This window comes from Micropterus dolomieu, linkage group LG21, assembly GCF_021292245.1.
Source record: "Micropterus dolomieu isolate WLL.071019.BEF.003 ecotype Adirondacks linkage group LG21, ASM2129224v1, whole genome shotgun sequence".
Lineage (NCBI taxonomy): Eukaryota > Metazoa > Chordata > Actinopteri > Centrarchiformes > Centrarchidae > Micropterus > Micropterus dolomieu.
The window spans coordinates 18,152,345-18,177,786 of NC_060170.1; the positions used below are offsets into that span (position 1 = coordinate 18,152,345).

Below are 25,442 nucleotides of genomic sequence, written 5' to 3' on the forward strand. Positions count from 1 at the left end.
GTTTTAGAAACACGACAATTCCTGGCATTATTAACATTATTAACATTAAAAAACATACTAGTTTAGTGTTTTCTTTTATTTCCGGAGACACCTGATGATAAATAAAAAAACATGCACAAGATGATTGAGATGCTGTATATACATTTATTGTGTAATTCGTTGAAAGCTTATTGATCACAAATCCAACACAAGAAAGGCTCATCTGGTAAGATAAACACTCAAATCATCAGAGATCGACACACAGTTCTTGGCCTTGAGTATAACAGCAGGCAACTGACAAGGACAGTGGCTCCAAGGTCAAGAGCATTTGAAAATATGATTGAGGCTGGACAATATTGTGCAAAGTCAAACCAATTAATGCAAATGGAAATGCAAACTGATCAATTGCGGGGTTGCGTTTTTCACACTTGCAACCGCAATGCAGCTGTTTCCAATTCTGACTGAATATTTCTAGTTTTATGAGCTTGGGTGACACATGTGAGAGAACACATTACTCATGCTGCACCATCCACTGTTGTCAAATAAGGAGGTTGGGTGATCAGAGGGCTCCAAGCAGACAAATAAATAACACGTGAATAGAAATATAGAGTGGAGCCACTGAACTCAGTCATAGAAAAACATGGTGTATACGCTATAGTCAAGTCAAGAATTAAACTATTTCCCCAACAAGCTGAAAAATGTCTTGTGTGCTGTGAACACTCTTTGTTTGATAAAGAGTTACAACTAGTCCAAATTCCAGCTCTTACGATTACTTCCAGGTTTAACAGTGCGACAAAAGCCCCCCTTGGACTGATGCAAAACAAAGAAGCTGGAGGCCAAAACACATCATTATCAAACACTGGAGCCCCTTGCACTTTTCAATCATGAAATTCTGAAATCACATAGTGGGAGAAATGTAAGAGTGTGTAGAGTTACAATATAACTATTTCACTCTGCCTATATTTTGGTATGGCTTTCATAAAATACTATGTCTATCTGCTCTATCTATCCATAAATCTTATAGCAAACATTAAATACTACATTACAGTACATCATTCTATCAATCTGGTAGTGTAAAATTTGTCCTATAAACATAAACTCTGTAGGACAAAGCTGAAGCTTATTGATAATGAAGGTTTGTCATTGTCTGATTATTGTGCTGAATAAAAAAACATAATGCTGTTTCATAATAACAAGTAATTTATAGACTTGATTTAGCCCAAAATACAAAATCTGAATACTATTTTAACCATCAGATATATATGTGTACAAAGTGCTTGCTCTAAAGTGTCTGTAACATTTCTAAGCTTGACATAACAGTTGCAAACGTTTAAACACTACATTAAGAAAGAGCTCATTGTGAACTGGAAAAAAAAAATTGCAGACACAATGTAGTAAACACCTATACAGTAAGCTTGAACAGAAAAGCACCTCCCAATTCATCTTCCTCACTGTAATCTTTAAAAAATACTTTCAGTGATTTAACTTTTTTTTGTTTGTTTGTTTTTACAACTTTTCCTAAATATTATAATTGCATTGCATATTCCAGTTTGCACACATTCACAATGACCACGGTACAACTGAAACAGAACTTTAACCGTGCTTTTTCCCATTATCTGATCTTCCTTCATATACACAAAGAGCCTTCTGGGGATCTTTGGATGGGTGTAAACTCTGTGAACATTGGATGAGCATCAATAGCTGACTGTATTGCAGCTCGACTTTGGGGCATCAAAGTCTTTCCTTCCCATTTCTCCCAAGCAACAGACTGTTTTCCGATGTCAGTATCATCCAATTTGCAGGTTTCATCACAAAACATTACCACTTGGACACAACACAGTGATCATCGCACTCTCTTGAATGACCCCCCCCCCCACATCACCAAAGTAAGGCTAAATGCAGAAAAAATACATGTACCGAGCAGCAATATATTGTGATTAGTAACATAAATGACGTAAAAATATATATATATTTGTAATCTTACAGCACTAGTAAATATATTAAGACATTTCTGCAACAGCATTGACATGCTGGTGTCATCAGGTAGCAACATCAGAACACTGGGCTCTTTAAAATAAAGAGAGACAGAAAGAGAGAAATGGCACATTTATCATATTCACATTTGTAGAAACTGTCATTGTATGGCTCTTGCTTTGTCTCTCTTCTGACAAAAAAAACCAGCAATGTGCACATCTATCCATTAGCCTGCTTATCTCAAGGATGATTCCAACAACATAATTCAAAGGCACGACGTGTCTTCTTTGCGCTGTGAAGGAGGCCGCCTTGATGTTAATACAATCATAATACTCCTGACTCATTAATAGACTTGTTGAAATGGAAATTCATTGTGTTGTATCAAAAAACCACGCACATCGCACAGCCGCTATTGGCCTACGCAGAGATAGCTTATTATATGCAGTATGCTATGTTGCTGTGTTGATCAGAACCACATTGTCATAGTCTTTATGACAGAATTCATAGGGTGAAAACACACAAGGAGCCTAAACCCTTTACAAAAGGTCTCCTCTGCTACCCTCTCGCCCACACAAGCAAAGCTTAGACTGTCAATAAACAAAGGGCAAGCTTACACTACAAGTTAATGTGACTAAATAATTTATTAAGAAACATATTCTTGCTTATAATGTCATAAAATACTCACATCTATTTATTTGTTGCTCTACCAGAACTTGGAATTCAAGTACTTGTCCATATCAACATTTTTGGTTTGGAAACTGTGGTGAGCTTTACGAGTAGGATCATAAATGTGAAAATTACAGTTCAGTGGCCTCAGAAAATGTTCAACCTTGCAACTATTTTCTACAATTTCAGCTCATAATTCTTATGACTGTCAGGAAGGCAGAATAAACATCAATTAAGGCAAATGTTTTTGATGTAGTGTGTTTGTGCGTATGTATGTACGCATGTTGCTGTGTTAGTACATGTGCAGGATTTTCTATGCACAGAGATGCTCTACAATGATTCACCAATATATAGCAGTACCTGCCAGTACATAGCAATGCATAGATGCACAAATCCTAATTACGTAAGCATCGTTTAGCACAGAAATGGCAAGGCAATACCACTATCATAGGCACAGTTTGTCAACACGGTGTACTAGTATTAAACGTTAGCTAAATAATTACAGCTACTTTCAAGAGTCTTTCAACTTGTTCCAGTTGCTGTCCCTGCCATAACAATGCAACATGAGAAGAATACAACTCCCAAATACAAAGCTTGCTCACTTTATGGGCGAGTGATGGTTGTAGAGTTGAGACTTGGCTGCTGTTACAGGATGAAATGCAATATCTGGTTTCTCTGAACTGCTGGATGGGTGTTTATGTCCCTTCCCTTTTGCTATAATAACTATATCAATGCGCCCTTCAGCAAGGCACTTGGTGGTGCTCAGTGTAGTACAGCACTGTTTGTACTGAGCGGCTCTCGGTTGTGAATTAATCTGAATAAACCATTCCTCTTACTACAAGAACTGCTGTTAAGCGCACTAAGCGTAATGTTCTCAGTACGCATGTCAGAATACAATGAAAATTAACATCACAACTATTATAAACACACTGTACCATTCAATGCATTCCAGGAATTAGATTACGATCCCTTTTATTCATCTCCTCTTCTACTTTAGTTAGTGTTGTCCTTAATTTCCCAGAATGTCTTTCAATATCCCCCAAGGAAGGAAATTTACTTTGTATATGTAGGGACGTTTTTATTGTTGATGGTATTTTTAGTCCCGATTACTCATGTTTCTGTGATTGTGCTGCATTTGTACTGAATGTTTTTTTCAGTTGTTGAAAATATTTTTTCTATTAAACTCTATTGTGGCTGTAGAGAAAAAAAATTCCTTGACATCATATAATCTACATTTGGCCACTTCTTCACAAATATAGGAATATTATACCATTAAAAAAGAATGAATCCAGGAATGCAAGGTTAAACTGCATAGTGATTTCAACTGTGTAGGGTGTGTATGTATATATTATTTCCTTTAGCTAATGCCTTTTGTATAAAAATCTCTCTCTCTCTCTCTCTCTCTCTCTCTCTCTATATATATATATATATATATACACACACACACACATATACACACACACACACACACACATACACTAATACTATAGATCTCTAGTGAAGTACTAATAATAAGGCAGGATGAGATAAGAAATTTAAGAATATAAAATAAGCCAGAATTGAGCAGCAAAACACCTCTGCCAGCAAGAGGTATCAACGACAGCAAGGACTCCTTCTCGGTGTGGCGTGAAACACATGACTAGAATGTGCTTGTCTTCTCCCAATCAATCATACACACAACAGCTCTCTGAAAGATTAAGACTTCAACTATGTCATTGCTCTAAACACAATTAGCCAGAGATGTAATGCGATCCGAGCAGTCAGCTAATACTTTGTGACTCATTACAATCAGTCTCAGCCTTTAATATGTGTCTTGTGCATGGATGTCAACAGAGAAAGCAAACTGTGCATTGTGTATGTTTACTTTTGGCTGCCTCTGCATCAAATTAATTGATGTAGCAGGTGTAAAATAATCAATAATACAGCTTGCAGCGTTTCACATCTTTCTTTCAGCACCCTCTGACAAACAAACAACTGTACACTCTCATCCAAACTGTGTGCTGCGAGTTATTTGGTTTCCAGCAGGAATCAGGTAGAAACAGGCTTATGTGACTGCAGGGGACTTCCTGGTGAATTAACCTTACACCTAATGGCATTGTCATTTCACGGCGAGAGGTTCCCCAGCAGGTCTGGGGTGATGTACCCTACGGGCATAGCAGGTAGGGCCTTGAGTGGGTGCTGTGTTAGGCAGGGAGGGGGAGACTGACGGGGAGGCGGGTTGAGGAGCAGACTGTGCTGACTATCCACCTCCTGTACCACTGTGTAGTCTGCAACAGGGGTAAAGAACTGAGATTGGGGAGAGTCAGGAAGAATGTAAGGTGACTGATTATTCTCTGCTGTGGCTGCAGGTCTGGTCTCCACTGGCTGAGGGTGTATGGTTTGATACCCCTCGCCAGGCATCGAGGAGCTAAGGTGAGTGCTGATCTGCCAAGCGTTGCCCTCTGTGGTGTAGCCGCTTCCTTCAGGATCCACTACCAGCAGCTGAAACTTCAGCTCCTTCTGCTTCTTTTGATCAGTGTCCTCGCTGCTTATGTGCTCTTTCTCTTTCTTTTGTGTTACCTCCTCCGTGGCTGATTCGCTGCTCTCCTGGATTCGGAGTTGCTGGCCAGGAGACAGCACCACTCCTCCAGAGGGCATCACATTGCTGACTTGGGCATAGAAGTCTGTGTTGACCCAAGTCTGAGGCTCTCCAGTTTGGGTTTGGACTAGGGGCTGTTTGACTCCCTCTGCGGCTGGGGCTCTTTCTACAATATCAAACGAGGCTTCTACGTTCTCAGGTTGCCCTGGCAACAGGGTGGCCATCAGCATTAGGGTGTCTTGGTCAGGCAGATCTGGGTCATAACAGCTGGCCCGGCCTGAGTCATCATCAGGGAAACTAAGGAAGAGGGAAACAGTTGGAACACAGGAAAAGAAACAAGATGAAATTTGTATTTGTACAGCCATCTGGCAGCACGGAAACACGACCTTTACATGAGAATCTGTGCAGTACCTGATGGCATTGGAGCACCCTGTGTTCATGTGGTGGATGATGGGTTGGGGCTGACCCAGGAGCCTCTGGGTGTCTGAGCCCTGGTTGTCCTCCTTCTCTCCATTATCTGCGTTTTCAGCATCCACCTCGATGAACTCCACCCATGGCTCATCTTGGTAGAAATCTGGTGCATAAGTGGACAGGCCACCCATTCCTCCACCACTCAGGACCAAATTCAGCTCGTCCAGCTTCCCCTTCTGCATGTGCACATATTAGTATGTAAGTATGCATGGCAGTCAGGATGCAGGAAGTCACCTTTTCCTATTCTATACACAGCATTGTGTCTTGTAGTACATAGCACATAGTATGTACATTTTTAAAAATACCAGCCACAAATACAACACGCTTTGTTTTTCACCTTTGCCCGAGCGAGCGTTATTATTTATTTATTTATTCCTATCAGGACTATTTTTCCCTCAGGTCCAGGGGTAAGGTTGTTTTGTAGATAGCTAACAGGCTGCCTGTTGAATGCATCCCGCATCATTTGGCAATGATACACCCACAACAGAATGCTGAACCAAGACCCTCTTCACATCTTATTATCCCTCAGTGGTCCTACTGTTCTTGTTTACTCACACAAAGCGAGAGTGCTTGTTTGCTTTTCAATTACATATGGACACTTTTGTTTGTTTGTTTGATAGTTGACACAGATGATAAACAGGCCGTGATTGGAGGAACAGTAGGTGGTGTGATGATTATGTGGCTTTTCGGGCCTCATCCAACTGAGCCACATGGACCCCCAGCAGGGTTTTTAATCAAAATTACAATAAAAATGTAATCAAAAACAGTGGTTACACGAGACTTTATATAATCACTTTACTGAATATACAAGGCACAATTCCATGTGTTGGCAGCTGTCAATTATTGACGTTTACAATTTCACTCTTTGTGCATAAAATACACTACAAATGTATTCGAGTCTGACTGGTATTGGATCTATGAAAAAATTATATGACTATATTTCACTAACAAAGACCACGCCTACGAACGTAGAAGATTAACAATGGTTTATTGCTTGTAATGGAGCCGAGAAAGATTGTACGAAAAGAGCGGATCGAGTGTCCAGAGGGTGGGCTGAGGGATGTAGGGATGGGGGAGAGGGTCAAGGGATGAGGGGTAGGGGTCGAGGTGTGATGGATGAAGGGTTGAGGGGAAGACAGGTGAGGGACGAAGGGGAGGAGTCGGATCTGCACCGATGGATGCGTGAGTGAAGAGCAGACTAGTGTCTACTAGCAAGAAGGTGTGTGGGAACTGGTGGAGTCGAGACTCAGAGTGGGGGAGCCGTCTCTTAGTCCGTGGACGTGCGGAAACCCCCAAAAGAACTTCAGATGGAAAGGTGTGTGTGAGCGTTTCTGATACCGTTTAGGTCATAACAGATGTAAGTGAGGTATGCTGGTGAGGACCAGCGGCCGAGGATTTGATTATGTTGTCTGGGATTCCCTGCCTGGAGACGGTGGAGGCAGCTCTGTAGAGTTTGGGGGAAATGCCGGATTTGGATAGAATTTGGCGGAGGAGTTAGTGAAATCAGAAGAGCGGCTACTGTCCCTGTCTACAGAGGATCTTGAGGGGAAGCGCGGCTGGCTATTATCGAGTCTGCGTAGCATTGTACTGGTTCGTACGGACTGAGGTAAGAATAGAGTTGGGAGAGGTAGATGGGTTGCGGCAGACCGGATTGGTTAATTTCGCTGCGTTTTAGGTGATAAATGAGTGTGTCTGCAGATGGTATGGAAATGTCGGGCCATAGTGGCATATAGACTCGGATGATAGTTGAGGCTGGAGGTGGTGAACCCTGAGCAGTGCGAGAAGCCAAAAATGCCTATAGGAAAGTGGATTCTTGGACCGCATATGGAGTCAGGTAACCCGATCTGAGCGAGAAAGACAGTCAACGATAGTGTTTTCGTGGCCTGGAATATGGGAGGCTCGGATGATGAATGGCGCTGTGCTGAAAACCAAGGTGAGCCTCTGCATGAGTTGCATTGTGTCTGGGCAATGGGACCGTCCTCTGTTGATTATGTCTACCACTGCACTGAGCCTGAGTATATTTTCTTGGACCGCTTAGACCCCCCAAAGAATGGCTGCAAAAAGACTGGGTACGTGACGTAGATGGTAGGGGAAGGAGGGAGGGCTGATTCGGGTGGCCAGTCCGCTGCGAACCAACTACCGCCATAGTAGCCGCAGACGACAGAAGAGGCAGCATCTGTGAAGAGCTAGATGATCGTCGTGGAAGAAGGAGATGCTGTTCCGGGATGAAAGGAAATCTAACTGTGTTTAAGCTCCATTGCATGCAGCGTCTAGTTTGATGTGGTCATGGAGAGATGGGACGGAAGCGGTTATGGAAAGGAGATGCGACGGGAAGGACCGATCTTGTGGGATGATCCGGGTGGTGTAGTTAAGTGGCTCTGTAGTGAGAGAAGACGGCGTTTGGTGTGATGGTGGCCAGAAGGAAATTGAAAATTGGCAAGGAAATGTGGTGGATTTTCTTGGGGGCAAGGATGCCTGGAGTAACCTTGAGTCGAAGGTGATGCCCAGGAGCTCCAGTGATATGTTGGGTCCTTCTGTTTTCTCTGGGGAGAGAGGGTCGAGATGTTGATGCCATAAGATGGTGGCGTAGAGGGTGGCAAAAAGGTGAGGAAGTCATCTGTGACGTTAATATATGTTAAATATATATTAAATATATATTATTCAATATATATTAATTATTAATTAATTTGATTTAGTTATATCTTATTATTTATTTATTTATTTATTTCACTTGATGTTTTGGGCTGCTCTTACGCCCGAAGGTTAGACGAGCTGCAAAGTAGTAGCGCCCTTCCAGAGAACGCCGAAAAGGTGCCAGTAGTCGGAGTGAATGGGAAACACTTCGAAGCGCTGGTTATATCTGCCTTGGATGGCCAGGCTCCTTGTCCTGCGGTGCGGATTAGGGCAATGGAATGGTTGAGTATTGCATTGACTGAGTAGGCGGACGTGTGGGAGTAGCACATAAAAATGTACGGCAAAGTGTTAGATGGTACCAGAAAATGACAGCGACGGAAACCCGAGCTTGTGGTGAAACTTGCAACAGAGGCGAACGTGCCTTAGACTGTAGCAGAAGGTGTGCAGTGCGTGCAGGGCTTTATTATACAGTTTATGGTGCAGGCACGTGAGGAGAAAAAGGCGTGCTCTTCTCTTTCTTTCGTTGTATTGCTTGCGTGTTTGGCTGCAAGCAAACCATTTTTATTTATTTATTTTATTTATTAATTTTAAAGTTTATTTATTTTTTATATTTATTTATTTAGCAATCTAGTTACGAAAAGAAGGCGTACGTGTCGACTTAAATACTGTATTGACTGGAGACGTTACGATTCTACACGATGCCGGGCTGTTTCGGTCGACACCGTAAAGGTACAGAGTAGTAGACTGTGAGGGTGCATATTGAGACTGGATCTGGTGGTGCGCAGCAAAGGTTGCAGTTCGAGGGTCGTGCTGCAAAGACGCGTCAATAAGCATGGGGTCTAGGGTGCCCCAGTATGTCCCTTGGTTGAACTGCTGCACGCGGCTGGCAGCTTGAGACGAAAAGAAGACGTGGTAGATGGAAACCGCTGCCGCCAAACTGTGAGGCCAGGTCTAAGATTAGGGACAGGTAATCGTCCAGCTCTGACCTGCGGTCCAGGAAGACTGAATTTATATTGTCAGGGTACAAAGAAAAAGGGGAGCAAAATACTGCTGGTGTAAGTACTATGTGAGGATGGATTAATCGGTGGAGTGAATTCGATGTGGTTACCGGCGACAATCTTTTGCGTGAAGAGGGTGACACTGGGGATGGTCTGCTGTTGTCGTTGCCCCGGAAGTAGCGTTGATAAACCGGAAGTACTGAGCTCGGAGCGCCGAAGCCGGGATCTCCCCCTGGAGCTGCTGGCAGGCGAAGGCCCGACAATATTTGAATTGTCGGAGATCGTAGCTGTGATCGCTGGGGAATATGAGTAGCTGAATGCAGCCGACATTTCAGTCGAAGTTGTTCGAGAGAAGGCGAAGACTCCAGTATATCTGACGTTAGATGCTCGTCGAACATGTCGTTGTCCGAAAGATTGAGAACGACTTCTGAGTCTGTCGTTTGAGGTAAGTGATTTTTTCCCAAATCTAGTTTATAAAACTTCATATAAGCCAATATTTGCTTTGTAAAATAAATCCATAACATAAATCCAACAAAATTGACATATTAAAAAGTTTTAATACTGGGACATTTTACAGTTGAACAATAACCTTCTCTGTGCTCTCTGATGGATGAACTATGTAGGTGGTGACAGTGTTTTGAATTACCACAAACACAAAGCATCTTTGGCATCTTTAGTACTGCAATTTCTTGTAACATATTGGCCAACATACAGTGTGTATGCCATACACACACCGATATTATGCCAATGTATAGGTTGTGGTCTAGTATGTACGTTCACATAAGTATAAATACAGACAAGGGAGAATAATAGTCAGCAGTAATGTACCTTTAACAGCTCTGGATCGATGCCTTTAATTTTGGGAGCAGGAACTGGTGGCAACAGAATCATCATTAATCTGCAACGCAAGGAAGAAGAAAAGGATATGATGAAGATAATCTGTTCACAGTTGTCAGTTTACCAAGAGCTGTTCAGCAACAATCTGCTGCTGATTTTGCCAACATCTGGCCCGCTGTAACTGCCATCGTTTATGCAGTAGAGCTTGAATATTTTTTTGGACACTGTTGGTGTACATGAATAAAAGAGCAAGAGAGTCTGTTCCTACCTGTGCTGCTGAGAGACGACAATTATCATGATGACTATGAGGATGCCCACAACCCCGAAAACAAAAACCAGCGTGAGCTGGAAAGTTGACTCTAAATAAACGAGATGAAACAGAACCTATCATCACCATCAGCATAGTTGTCATCACAACAACAATGTTCCTGGTTGTGTTGTGTCTGTCTGACCTGAATAAAGCAATGATTATTTATTGCATCTAACCACAAGATTGATTGCTCCACCCCATGACCCACCATGACCTTTGCTGGGAATCTCAGTCACTAGAATGAAGATGGGGTCGCTGAACTCTCCAAACTTAGTGAAGGCCTGCATCCTGCAGCGGATGTGCACTTCGTACTCTGTTCCTATGTGCAGACCGTAGATTGTCTGCTGGGTGTGTGGCTGGATCTTCAACTGGAATAAAGAAACATGTAAGGAGAGAGAGACAAAACTTTGCTGTGTTTTAACTAATTAGAAAAGGATTCCGCTTTTGCTTACCTAACATAGACAGCTACAACGAAGATGACTGAAGCTAAACAGGGTGTCAAGAAGTCTATGTTTATTTTTGGTACCTGTAACGGAGACCTTTCCAAAGGTACAATTGTTGAGGCATTTCAGTTATATTGGGTAGAGGACATACTGTCATAAATAAGGGCTCTATAACAGTATTTGTTAGACTAGCTGGCCAGGCGGTAATGAATATGAGCCTCTTCAAGGTCCCATGGCCTCTGACCTACAGAACCCTCCCTTCACTTCTTTCAGAGAGGCTAGGTTTTCCCAGAGGGCCTTGCTCTGGCGTGCACTGCCTTGCCAACAAAGCTGCACTGCATTTTAACCACAGGAGTCCAGGGGGGAGGGTAGAGGAAACGTGACACTGTGCACTGTATGACCTACCTACAATTTACTTTAAAGAGGCTGCATGAGTGTTTACATTTGTGTGAGCTTGTGCATGTGCACACAGGTATTTTGTGAAGTTTTAAGGCGTGTGTTTACATGTGTCGGGACATGCAAATGTGCATAAAAGCAAAGGACAAAGGCAGAGAAGTTAAGAGAGAAAACTTACTGCTTTCCAGTTCGTGGTATTTGTCTTCCTGTACTGTATCTCATACTCAATGCGCATCCAGCCCAAACTGACGTCTGCAGAGGGTGGGGGCTCCCAGTTGACCATGACATCATAACTTACCCCGGAGGGACTTACATTGAGCAGGGTCCAGTTTAGAGACACTGGTGGGTCAGGACGTACTGCAAAAAAGAGCAAAAGATCCGTTTTAACATTTATATCATATATCATTTATATCATTGAACACAGTAAATTAATTGATGGCCTTGAATGCACTCGATGACATGTAGATGAACAAATAAAGACTTATAGTTAATCAAAGAAACTAACATATATGTTCTAAAAATCAATTAAAATAGCATATAGGTGGAGGTCACCTATACTGTATGAATGTTTATGAGCTAGCATGCTGTGCCTTGTATCAATTTACAGAGCACATGCGATGTGAGGAGAGCTAATAAACAAAGGTAGGTTTCTTCGTGGAAGAGGTGTCAGCAAACATATGACATTGCCATGTAACCATACAGTAATATCAGCATCTTCTACATTCCTGGGGTCTCATTTATAAAACTGTGCATAGAAACCTCACTAAAAGTGTACGTAAGCCCAAAAGCAAAAAATGGCGTACGCCAAAAAATATTCACGTATAAACCCGTGCGTACGCACATCTGTAAGCAAGTTCCCTTTATAAATCACAATCAACTTGAAATAGCGCATGTGAGGGAGCTTCATGTCCAACTTTTTAAACGCCCATAGTTACCTATCAATGGTCAGTGAAACGCCCCTCATTAATATTAACACATACTGACTGCGGGAAGAAAAGGAAGCAAATTTTGACAGAAAAGCTACTAAACAAAATTGAACTCAGTGTGACACTGACATTCCTTTTGCTGAAGCTGAAGCATGTTGTTTGGTGGGTAAAAAAACGGAGCAAAGGGGGCACCGGAGCTCTACCCCTTTGTAACCGCTCTGCAGGAACAGGCATTCCTCTTGAGTAATGATGTCACTGGCTGGAGGGACACACACACACACACACAAGATGGGACGACCCAGGTACTAATTTGGATTCCCTTTTTTGAAAAGAGAGTAAAAAAAATGCATTCCACTTGTGTTTAATCATTTATTTAGGCTACACAAACAGTCCACTCACTTAATGAGGTTGCAGATGAGTTAAAAGAAATATGACTTGTTGTAAATGACATGAGCTGAAAGATTTACTTAATAAAATAGTGTTGTAAATTCCATAACGTGTTTTTACAAGCAGCGCATCACATCCACACGCTGGCGCACAGCGTTTGGCTCAATAAGGCAACGAACATCTGATAACAATATATGAAACTATGCTCTCGGATTTGCTCGACTGACGCTCTGAAAACGGCAACAAATTAAAATGTAATATCTCCTCCTGCTCACCTTATTTATGAGAATAAATTGCACTGCATGCAAGTAGCCTTCCTGATTCCTGATTAAACTGTACATACTGTATTTGAGGCGTTCTTTTGCAGAAACATATCTCCATTTGTGTTTATTATCCTAAATGTGGTTCTTTTTGTGTGCGCTGCAAATGATCTTAAATAGTTTTTTTGCACACTTCAGGGAAAGTCAATCAAACAGGTGTTTGTTTATTCAGAAAGGTTTAAGCCTACAATACTCAGAGGTAAAATTTCGATTTATTTTACACAATATTAGGCCTATTAATTTCAAACCCTTTCATCCTTCTGCCATGTGAGTCGCCGTTTCTCATTTCTCCTCTTTATGTGCGTACGCATGGTTCAGAGTTTACTTACAGGACATCACATTTTCCCGTCAAGTTTGTTTTTTATATATCACAACGTTTGCTTGGGAAGTGGCATACATTTCCAGCCCTGTATGTACGCACTGCTTATAAATGAGACCCCTGGTTAGATAAAGGCCGTCAGACATCAAAACACCTACTGTGTGAACCCATGTGTCTGATTGTGTTATTTGTGAAGCATTCGGCATTTGCTGGATTAGCTGATGTGCAGCACCGACTACCATTTCTTGGAAACCTTTTGTGTAGGTGATCTGTGGTGTCTGAATACATTTACATAATAATCTGTAAAAATTCTCCTCCTATTAACAGCCCTGCTAATTCTACATGTGGAGAAAAAATTATGCTAGAACATGTTTTACAAAGTTCACTTGAAATGCAAAGTTGAATTTACCTAATTCATGGGACAAAAATCTGGATATATGCACAAATGTTTGTTACTAACCGATATTCTCTACAGTGAAACAGTCATCCTCATTGAAATAGGTGACGTTTTGGCTGCGGAGCTGCATGCAGTAGGTAATCCAAACGGATGTGTGTTCTGCATCGAAGAAGCACTCCCTATTTGAATGGATGTACTCTGGACACTCTTTCCATTCACTGGTGGGCGAGCTGTAGGAGGGAAACAGTGAAAGAAGGAAGAGAAATAGAAGCAAAGGGGGAAATGATAGGTTATACTGTCTTTAATGGAACTCGCACATGCACACTCAGATACACAAAGTGCTCCAAATGGGAAACAATTGCTTCCAGTCTCCCGGTGAAGTGGCAATCACACTCACTCTTTCTTATTGTAGAAGACTCTGAGTGCTCCAGGGGTGGACAGGTTGTGGAAGTTGCCTGGACTCCACCAACATCGGAATGTCTCCAGGTCCCTCGATATGCACTTTGTGAAATGAGGTTCAGGAGGAGCTGAAAGACATTGAGGGAAAGACAAAGAAAGGTAAGGACCAGAGACAGAACAAGCAGAGGAACCCAGATTGGATTAGGGTGATCAATCACCACTATTGACCCTATGGGGGCAAATTCAGCCATAACTGAATAAGCTAGCTGCAATGCAATCTAAACCTTTAGGTAAGAGTGAGGAAACATAAACAATTTTTATACCACAATATAATAACAACACTTCAATTTCACCAACCATCCTTGAGGGATGAAAAATAATAGGATGTTCTAGTTGTGAGCTTCAGACATACATGTACAATTTAATAATTCTTCTGTAGCATGTGAGCACATAATGTTTGAATTTTAAAATACTTGTCCCTTACATTGCATTAGCATCAAATATTTTAAGTGATGAAGGCTACGGCCTACATGTAGCTGCCATGAGAAAAAACTCCCAACCCTGATGAAAGCCATGCCATGTGTAATGGGGGCAACACTTTCTGCTGCCAGGAGATAATTTGCAGCCTGCAGCTTATGTTAATCTAAAATTTACTTCAGCTACCTGTAAGCTTGTGACGCATGTGTGAATAAGAAAACAACTTGCTAATAGAAGGTGTTATGTTGCATCCAATTTCAGGCACCATGCCTTTAGAACCGTTAGATCTCTCCACACACTTTTCATATAATTTCTCTGCCCAACTCTGAGGCCCAGACTCAGCCCTTTCCACCTCTCCCTCAGCAACCTGTCACTCTTCATCACCAATCCCCCCCCCTCGTCACCACCCTCTCCTGTCGGAGGCCAGTTTCTGATCCAGCTTTGGGTTTGGTGCAACCATAAATAAGCAACTGAAGGTGTCATTGATTTCTGCTCTACCCACTCTCTCTCCTCCAGCGCTGGCTGCAGCATAAATCACACACAGACCCAGAACATAAACATGCTTCACAACGCAAGGCAAGGAATTACAGACAGACCAGAGCAATACTCCGCAAATGCAGCCGGGCACAGTCATATGATAGTCTTTTGAGTTTATAAACACTAAACAAGAATTATCTCCACATAGACTCACTGAATACTGCTAAATCTTACTTAGAAAAGAATAAATACTAAGCTACCAGTATCTGTATGTATACAACATTTGGACAGACACGCACCCATGCATCCCGAGTTAAGGTAAACACACTGATAACCACAGAAACTATAACAAAACACAGCCCAAACAAGCCCAGCACCAGGCAGGCCAGACTGCAAATCCGTATAATTTATTCACACAGAATTTACACTGTTACTTTGCTTACTTTCTATTTCATGCCAGTGTAACCTCATAATTCATTGCATTCCTACGCTGTTGTGCCTCTGAACCCTCCCTCCCTGATCCCACCTTCCCTCCCTTCATCTTCTGCACACTGTCGTGTTTCCCAGAGCTTTGCTATTTCAACTCGGCCTCCCTCCCCCATCTAACAAATTCCAGCTGCCTCCATCAAAGAGCTTTCTGCAGACACTGGATGTAAAGGAGAGTTTAAGACTATAGCAGGATTACATAAAAAATTTAATGCATATGAAAAAAAAAACAATTTATATAACCTCATACACAAAGAGTTTAAACTGTTGCTCATATGTCATTATGTACATAATAACACATCTGAATGTCATCTCACAGCTGTTCTAATAAAACTTGAAAGCAAACAGACAGTATTTTGAATGTTACATTTTCATTTATTCATTTAGCTGACGTTTTCATCTAAAGCGACTTACAATTGCCATACATGTCAGAAGTCGCAAGTGTCTTGCTCAGGGACACAATGGTGGATGGGTCACAGTGGGAATCAAACCCGGGTGTCTCACACCAAAGGCATGTGTCTTATCCACTGTGCCATTAGATAACCTCTCCATAAAGAATGGGGCTCTGCTGGTAAAGGTCATAAGGTACAGGCAGTTTTTAAAAACTTGTTTGCATTCTTGAACACAGCTCTGGATGGCAGTCAAATCTGAAGTGTGTCAGAGGTGAAAGGTTGCGCAGCGGCAGTCACACTTCTTCTCTGATAGCATAAGGATTAATCCTATACATGAGCATAATGTCTTTTTCCGAGGATAAAAAAAGCAAAATATACTGTTCAAGTTGTAACTGGCTTGTAATAAGCCAATGGGCGATAACGTGACAGAAAGGATTACCTGCATAAATCAGCTGGTAATTTTGTTGCAGGGCCTTACTCCTCATTTTCTACATGTACTAATACACAACCAGACCATGACAAAATCCTGCCTGTACCTGCCAGCTGCCATTAAATGATCAGCAGTTGAAACCCCTTTGGCTGGAAGAAGAAACCTAATTGTGTGTGTGTGTGTGTGTGTGTGCGCGCGCGTTCATCCTGGCGGTCCAGATGTGTCGGTCCATGTGGGCTGTGTTGCAGCCGAGACTGATGAAGAGCTTTTAGCTTCACGTCCTGTCTTCATCAGTCCATACAGAGGAGCTAGGAAACCACTTATCTACCTCGATGTCAGCTTTAGCCATTAAGGTTTAAAATCCAATAAATAGCCTAAATAAAGCACTCTTCTCCCAGCCCTTGCGCCAGCTGGCAAACAGCACTAAAAAAGCAGTGAGAAAGGTGCGACTAGGCTTTATCAGTGACCCTGTTGAAATTCTTGATTTTCATGAGGGGCGCAAAGGAAATGAGGCCATAACGTAATGAATTACCACCGTTTCTAGCTAATTTGCAGATTTAAACTGATGTTGAGGTTAATAACGCTTCAAAAGACTGCTAAAAGGAGAGAGGAATAAGAGAGAGAGAGAGACAGACAGTGTCTTGTCAGAAAGAGTCAATGTGTGGATTATGATGTAATGCCAGCAAAACTGTAGGCCAACATGTCATTTTGAAAAACAGAAATGCCATTGAGAATAAAATTACTGTCATTATTTCCCTTAATGATCTGTGAGAGAAATGTCTATTATCTGACCCAGCTATCATTCTGTGTGGTGTCCCTCAGGGTTCAATTTTGGGTCTGTTACCGTTCACTTTATATATGCTACCACCACAACCAATTACAAGCAGGTCGATCAGTTTGATCTGCGATGTAGTTGAAATTCTCACCAACATTTAGCAACCAAGCTCAGCTGTGCAGGTTGACAGAACTGCATTAAATGTTGGATAACACTCACCTTCTACAGGGAATCTTGGTGTGATTATTTGAGTGTGAATTCAAATCTAACAGACATAAACTCAGTTGATAAATTTGTACTTGGAACAACATGGAATTGCATCTAACGACACTTTATGCACTCCCTAATCCCATCTGACATGGAGAAAGTGCTTGGTTTCACTAATATCCTCCCAGACTTAACATACTGTAAATCTTGACTGTGCATTTCGTAATTTCTGTTAGACCTGTATTTCCCATCTACAATTAGTACAGAATGCTGCTGAAGTTCTGTCTGAATGCAGAGAAAATATTAGTAACACTTGTATGAAGGTCTCTATGAAGGTTATCGCTATAATGACTTATGCATATATTTATAAAACAATATAATGCGTCCATAAGACATTATAACAATTTTTATAATCACTTACAAACATGCATTAGGCGCTATACCAAAGTTCATAACGTATTATGACCTTTTGATTTAATGTTTTATAACTAATAGTAATACCTGTTTATATCAATGTGCAACAAGAATCTCTGACCATGTTCCATAACACATTATAACCATCGACTCTACCTCGTTATAAATACACTTTAGTGTAATGTCACCATGTTGAATTAGTGATATAAAATGGAATAATAGCTTACAGTAATGTTTAATGTTATATAGCATGTCTTTGTTTGCTTTAAGTAAAGTGTTAAAATGTCCACCCCTGTATAATAAAGTGACACACATTTTGCGCAGAAAAACAACTTTTATTTATGTTTCTTCTTTATGAACAATCTGTATAAATTTTTAACATTTTGCAGTTTAGCACAAAAACACAACATAATTACATCAAGGACACTCATTCTCAGGGTGGTGAGAGATCGCTCAAGAGAAGACCTGTTGCTGATCAACATCATGTAAGAAGAGGCTCACATGTTGTCATGGATGAAAGGCGAGCCTATGGACAGGCCCTAACAGATGCAGTGGATTGAAGGCATACTAATTAACGTTAACGTAAGTTGTGTTTTTGTGCTAAACTGCAAAATGTTAAAAATTTATACAGATTGTTCATAAAGTGAAGAAACATAAATAAAAGTTGTTTTCCTGCGCAAAATGTGTGTCACTTTACTTAAAGCAAACAATGACGTGTTCTTATAATTAGTGCATTTGGTATTATGTCCACCTGTAATATATTATACAGGGGTGGACTGGTGTATTTATAACGAGGCAGAGTCATTGATATAAACTGGTATTACTATTAGTTATAAAACATTAAATCAAATATAGGGTATAATACGTTATGCACTTTGCTATAGCACCTAATGCATGTTTGTAAGTGATAACAACTGTTATAATGTCTTATGCATGGGCGTAAATCTCATCTCACAGTAGGGGGGCACAATAAACATAAAATTGTCCTTGTATAGGATACGTGTACACAGAGAGAAGTCTTACTACTATATATACATATATATTAGATATTTAATGGCAGCAGGCCAACTGATCTGTCACTTAACATGATAATGCACAAAATCCTACACAATCGTAGATATGGTATTAGCCTAATATCAGTTCACACACAGGATTATCACTGTAGTTAGAGATGCACAGATTACATTTTTCCTGGCTGATTCCAGTTACTGATTTTTTAAAAGGTCTGACCTGCCGATTTTATTTCTTTCTAAGATCTATAACTGACAGCATACACAAACATTTCTGTAACTATTTATTGGAAAAATCTATTTTTATTAGGATCCCCATCAGCACCACTATAAATGTTAGCTATTCTCACTGGTCTCAAATATGGTCATAATGAAACATGATTATAAAATAACATGAGCATTTTCACTGGAAGGAGCTGAAAATAAATTGCACACCATTTTAATTCCACTTAATCCTCTAATTTATGTTTGTTTAATCACAAACTACAGTAATTTGCTCACCTTGCTTTTCCCATCACACACAAGCACACACCTACACCTGTCTGTCTGTCTCTGTCTGCTCTGACTTTATTTGTCAGCAGTTTTATGTAATTCTTACTTTTCACCCGCTATTCCGTTTTCACAGCAGCAGATGAGCCGCGTGAGGAGGAGGCTTGTTGTTAATTACCGATGGAGACCACCGTGGTCTGAATGACATCGTCACCAACAGCTGTGTTCACTGTTACTTTACCTGCTCCCTGCTTTACAATATCCACAGCGTCTCTTTCTGTGTGTTTCTCTGCAGATGTAAATAGTGAGCTTCGCGTCTTCTTCACATGAAAAACTTCCACACACCTAAGACATGTTTTAGCCTGTGTGTGTGGCTGTGACATGAGGTTACTGTCTGTGCACACATGTGGAACACGGCGCAGCGTGTAACATTCAAAGTGACCGGCAGAAAATTGGATATTTGACACTGCTCGGCCCCGGTCACTGGTCAGAGCAGAGTAAGCGAAACAAATGGCCTATTTCAGTCCCCAGCTGATCAATCAGCACATCTCTAGCTGTAGAAGGTGACTTACAATCCAATAAACTGTTAAACAAGCTGCCAAATAAGCTAGGTAATGTTATAATAACAGAGTGGGCTCATGGATAAATAACCGGTTATCATAACTTTTTGTCATGATTCATTTATTAATGACTCAGCATCATCTGTATTAAAGACAAAATAATCAGTTCATCCAATGTTTTAAGTGCATACAGCTCTGCCAGCCTGCTTAACATTACTGGAGTTCCGCAACTACTGACGGATTTGAACTGGTTTTCTCCGACCGGACTCCCCTGAGGGAAAGCAGGCAGTGGCCCAAACCACTGTGAGGCAAAGAGAGGGGGGACTCAAAATGTTTCTACACTTAAAACGCACTTTAATTGCCCTGTTTGCGTTTGTATTGTTTTAGTATTTACACAGCTATTCTAAGTATATATCATTATATTATTTAATGTTTTTTAAGGGGGGGGACACCCCTCAGATAGGGGATTTCCGCCTATGGTCTTATGGACGTATTGTATGTTTTTTTTAAATATATGCATAAGTCATTATAGTGATGGCCTTCATAGAAAGTGTTACCAAAATATTTCTTTTTAGTATTTTGTAAGTGTGGTTGGTTTCATAAGGGTGAAACACTTTGGCACAAATATGGTTTATTTTTAAAGCACTAAATAAATGAACTTGATCATATATTCCTTTGGGACTGCAAGTACAGTTTGCGCACAGGTTTTAGGGAGTGTTTTTATCTGTTTCTTACTTGTGCTGCCATACTGTCAAAAATAACACACAGGAAACACACAGTCTGCCACACACACACACTAGACTCTCCGTCATGGCATTAGCACATAATTGATTTGATTGCCCTATGCTCGAAGAGAATCACACACGGTTGCTGAACAGTAGGCCTTATTGTCCCCTGTCACTTCACTCAAATAACTTGTACTCTGCTCTCTACTGTCAGAGTAAACAAATTACTAGACACTCAGAGCTGAATTGCTGCTGTAAGTGTCAATTTAATCCATACTGGAAGAATAAAATGTAACCTTTTTTTAAAGGGCAAAGCCATCACATAAAGGCAAATTTTTACATTATTTCAGTACAAAGAGTACATATTTATAGATGCTATTTTTAAACAGTCAGTTCATATTTGCTTTATTGCAGCAATACCCACTTGCTTTTTGCTAATGTTTTTGAACAGTTAAGTCATCTTATTTGGTACAACTGTTCAGCCCCGACTTTTGACTGCTATCGTAGCACCCACACCAGATGATCCACAAGGCTTTCTGCAGCACCATCAGTGTGTGTGTTTCTGTTAACCAGATGGAGAAATTGGCAACACACACTGACACAAGAGTAAAAGTGCCTGTCAGTTGGCAAATGCCAAGTGCTACATTATATCCCTGCACCCCCACCCCCCCAATAAATGTGTTAATATGTGTGCAGCAGACGGCATTGTTTGTCTTCCACAGGGAACATGGTTGATGAGGAAAAGAAAGATTGAAAGAGAAAAGATGGGAAGAGGAAAAGGACAAAATCTGGAAATTCAAACAGGAATTTCACAAACTCTCCCATTCTTCTTCCATATTTATACATACTGTGTGAGTTTCATTTTTTGGAAAAAAAATTCCTACAATGGCATTTCATTCCGCAATCCCGTTTGTATAACAACAATAAAAGTGAGCCTGAACCTGAGGATTGAGCCTAATAGTGGAGGTTAAATGTTCTGTCAGGAGGTCCATGTGACTTTGAAGACGGGCAAGAAGTGGGCCAGAAGAGAGGGGGAGAAAGGTGAGAGACTGCAACAAGATACAAACAAGGGAACGTAAACAGGGGATATAAATAACTGCCAACACGCACATGCAGTTTCACACGTAAGTGCACAGACGCACACACGTTCTAAACCTTCAAAACAAAAACCGACAATACCATTGTCCAATTCCTTGAACAAGTTCTACCTTTGCTCCCAGTTACACAACGGGACCTCTTTCCTATTTAAGTGTGGGACCACAGAATGACAAGTTCTCGCTCCACCTGATCCTCATGACTCTCATCAGTGTTCATAGCTTTGAAGTCTTACAGAAAACAATCTGGTGTAGCTAACCATGCAGTGACCCAGTCAGCTTTTTCTGGTTCCAGCGATTTATTAGTCAGAACTAATGATGTTAATCTCCTCAAATGCCACTACAGCCCACAGTATTGGCTTAGTTATGTCATATTATGTTCAAGTGAGAGTAACTATAGATGAGCAGAGGTGTCAGGCTTACAGCATGGACATACTGAGCGCACACATTTTCACTCCTCACCTTTCTTTAGCTTCGTCCACTCTGCCACCCTCTAATGTTTGACACCCTGCACTTTAGCAGGGTGTCAAACATTTTCTTATGGGACAAAGCAACATGTTAAATTCAGCCGGCAACTGTGTGACCTCACACTGAAGTGTGAGAACCCTGTTTCATAAATGAGTCAAAATGGCTCCATAGCTCTTTCTTATAGGTGACACAAATAAACAACCCTCCACTTATTATGAAATGGCACCTAAAGTCTCTCTAGAGAGCTGAAATCCTGACATAATTTCTAAGATAGCAACTATTCCACAAGCTTCTATTACTCATTGCAGTCACCCACTTTCTTTCATTGCTCTTTCTGAAAATATTTACTTGTTACCATATAACAAAAATAAAATGCATCTATATATCCATATAACCATTTCTCCTATATACTTACTTATCCTATATACTTACTTATCCTATATACTTACTTACTTTATCTACACTTATTTCTATGCTTATGGGATGGTCATTTCTAAAAGTAAGCAGGGTTTTCCACATCGTTTATGGTGGAATAAAGAGAGCTTCCGCTCTTTATGAAGAAATTATTACATTTTTCTGATGAAATCTAATATTGGGCTTATTAAGCTTTAGAGAAAGGCAGCAAAAGCAAAAGCTACACTGATAACAAGATGAAATGCGTCAAGATCTGTCGGATTTAGCTCAATGGGTTGATTTATCGTTAACATCACACATTCACTTTGCACTCGTCAGTTACAGAAAAGTGTCATGATGTCAAAAATAAAGCGGAGATTTTTTAGTTGGGAAAAGTAGAGAAAAGTAACCCAGTCAGTTACAAACAGAGCTGTGTTTGTGAGAAAAAAAACTCACTTAGTCTGAAAAACACCAGTTGAGTTAAACCATAGATAAAAGATGTTAAACACACATTTTTATTAATTTACCACACCTGTAACATGGAGTGAACAGCAGGATATTGTTTTTGTCATTTGTGTTATTGCAAATGTAAGTGTGATTTTGGACAAGGTCTTTCCGGTTTCACTTTGGCTCGCTATACCTTTTTCCATACTACTCCTCAGCCTGCCCCACTGTTTATAAACGTTTGCCTTTAAACTCACTTTTGTTAAACTAAGGATATGTTTCCTACATGCAGAACGTTGCTATTGGATTAGCCCCTTGCTTTCCATTACTCTTTACTTCCAGCCATCCTTCCATTACAGAGCATTTCAACAACCATGTATTCTCCTTCCCACTATCTACAGTATGCGTTTCTCTCCACTGCTTTTTAAGTTCCTTTCTGTTTAACTTCAGACACCCTATCCCACACAAGGCCCCACCTTCACTGCTTAGGGCAAACATACCCCACTGCTTGTCTTTGAAGCAGATGTAACTGTAGATTGTGTCTACAAGCTAGATGGACCAGACCTCTGCACTTTTATCACTGGTTACCAACTCTGTGGCCAAGAACACAGCCACACTCAACAGAATCAATAAGGCTGAGAAGCAAGTCCTGCTGAGACACACAGACACACACTCGGGAAAGGTTTGGGGAAAGAAAAAGACAGTGTGTGTTTGGGGATAGATCAAGACAAACGACTACCACTGACTATAATCACTCTGGTTAGCCTTTAAATATATAGGAGCATCTCTAAACATTTTGTTATGCGGCTGGCTCTACAACGGATATAAAAATACTGCAGAAACAGCATAACCCACAGAATTTCAGGAAGGCTCTATAACGTCCCCAGGCAGAAATGGTTTTAAACAACCCCAAAACGCACAATTTTTAAGGTTACTCACCTACTCAACCAGATTTAATGATTTCTGCGACCTACAACATGTGTCTGAGGGAAACGTGCCATTTTAAGTGTAAAGTGTAGAAAGCAGGTGTCAGGATTAAAGTTGATACAGTGGTGGGCTTGAGAAAGGCACAGGCTGTGCATGTTTGCTCATGCTATCAGCGGCTGCTTTGTTTACAAATGTTTTAACAGTTGATGAGGAAGACCGGGCCTAGATTACCAAAGTGCATGGAGACTATTTTAACAATTGAAGGAGGTGGAATACTCAGAATGTTCGATGGTGTGACCTCACATGGCTATAAGCGGTTTGTCTGAGAGCTTATCAGAAAGGTAATGTAACCCCACAGAGATTAAGACATTTGCCACCGTTTATGAACAAATACAGATTAAAAAGGCTTGAGGGCGAACACATAGAGCTCAAAACTTCAGTAGAGTCCAGTGCAGAGACAGCCATCTTTTTTATACTAGTGTTTTTAATTTAACACGGTAGCTTAAGGTGTAAACAGGGGTAGCAGTGTTGAAATCCTTATTGTGTGAATACTATTAAAATATGCCTCCATTTTATACATATCATAAAACTGATGGAGCTACTATCACCTGTCTATGACAGTACCTTATCAGGACACCCTGATTCTGAGGGGGATTCTCACTGTGCAATCTACAAAAATAGGATTTATGATACACAACCAATTACAGTATCTCACAAAAGTGAGTACACCCTCACATTTTTTTTAAATACACTGCTCAAAAAAATAAAGGGAACGCTAAAATAACACATCCTAGATCTGAATGAACGAAATAATCTCATTAAATACTCCTTTCTTTACATAGTTGAATGTGCTGACAACAAAATCACACAAAAATTATCAATGGAAATCAAATTTATCAACCCATGGAGGTCTGGATTTGAGTCACACTCAAAATCAAAGTGGAAAACCACACTACAGGCCGATCCAACTTTGATGTAATGTCCTTAAAACAAGTCAAAATGAGGCTCAGTAGTGTGTGTTTGGCCTCCACGTGCCTGTATGACCTGCTTTCATATGTGAAGAGCACAGGGCGCCAGTGGCGAATTTGCCAATCTTAATGTTCTCTGGCAAATGCCAAACGTCCTGCACGGTGTTGGGCTGTAAGCCCAACACCCACCTGTGGACGTCGGGCCCTCATACCACCCTCATGGAGTCTGTTTCTGACTGTTTGAGCAGACACATGCACATTTGTGGCCTGCTGGAGGTCATTTTGCAGGGCTCTGGCAGTGCTCCTCCTGCTCCTCCTTGCACAAAGGCGGAGGTAGCGGTCCTGCTGCTGGGTTGTTGCCCTCCTACGGCCTCCTCCACGTCTCCTGATGTACTGGCCTGTCTCCTGGTAGCGCCTCCATGCTCTGGACGCTACACTAACAGACACAGCAAACCTTCTTGCCACAGCTCGCACTGATGTGCCATCCTGGATGAGCTGCACTACCTGAGCCACTTGTGTGGGTTGTAGACTCCGTCTCATGCTACCACTAGAGTGAAAGCACCGCCAGCATTCAAAAGTGACCAAAACATCAGCCAGGAAGCATAGGAACAGAGAAGTGGTCTGTGGTCACCACCTGCAGAACCACTCCTTTATTGGGGGTGTCTTGCTAAT

At 41.1% G+C, this 25,442-nt stretch overlaps 1 protein-coding gene across 2 annotated transcripts in view; it reads right to left on the reverse strand.

The window, feature by feature from the left end:
• Window positions 1-124: 124 nt before the first annotated feature.
• ghra (growth hormone receptor a) overlaps window positions 125-25,442 on the reverse strand; it is a 39,626-nt gene continuing 14,308 nt past the window's right edge. For both annotated transcript variants that reach the window (XM_046034198.1, XM_046034199.1), the window contains exons 3-10: window positions 14,033-14,162; window positions 13,699-13,865; window positions 11,465-11,643; window positions 10,656-10,815; window positions 10,406-10,496; window positions 10,129-10,198; window positions 5,609-5,844; window positions 125-5,494 (exon numbers count right to left, since the gene is read on the reverse strand). In XM_046034198.1, coding sequence (XP_045890154.1) covers window positions 4,723-5,494; window positions 5,609-5,844; window positions 10,129-10,198; window positions 10,406-10,496; window positions 10,656-10,815; window positions 11,465-11,643; window positions 13,699-13,865; window positions 14,033-14,162 — 1,805 coding nt within the window. In that variant the 3' untranslated portion in view covers window positions 125-4,722. The remainder of the gene's footprint in view (window positions 5,495-5,608; window positions 5,845-10,128; window positions 10,199-10,405; window positions 10,497-10,655; window positions 10,816-11,464; window positions 11,644-13,698; window positions 13,866-14,032; window positions 14,163-25,442) is intronic.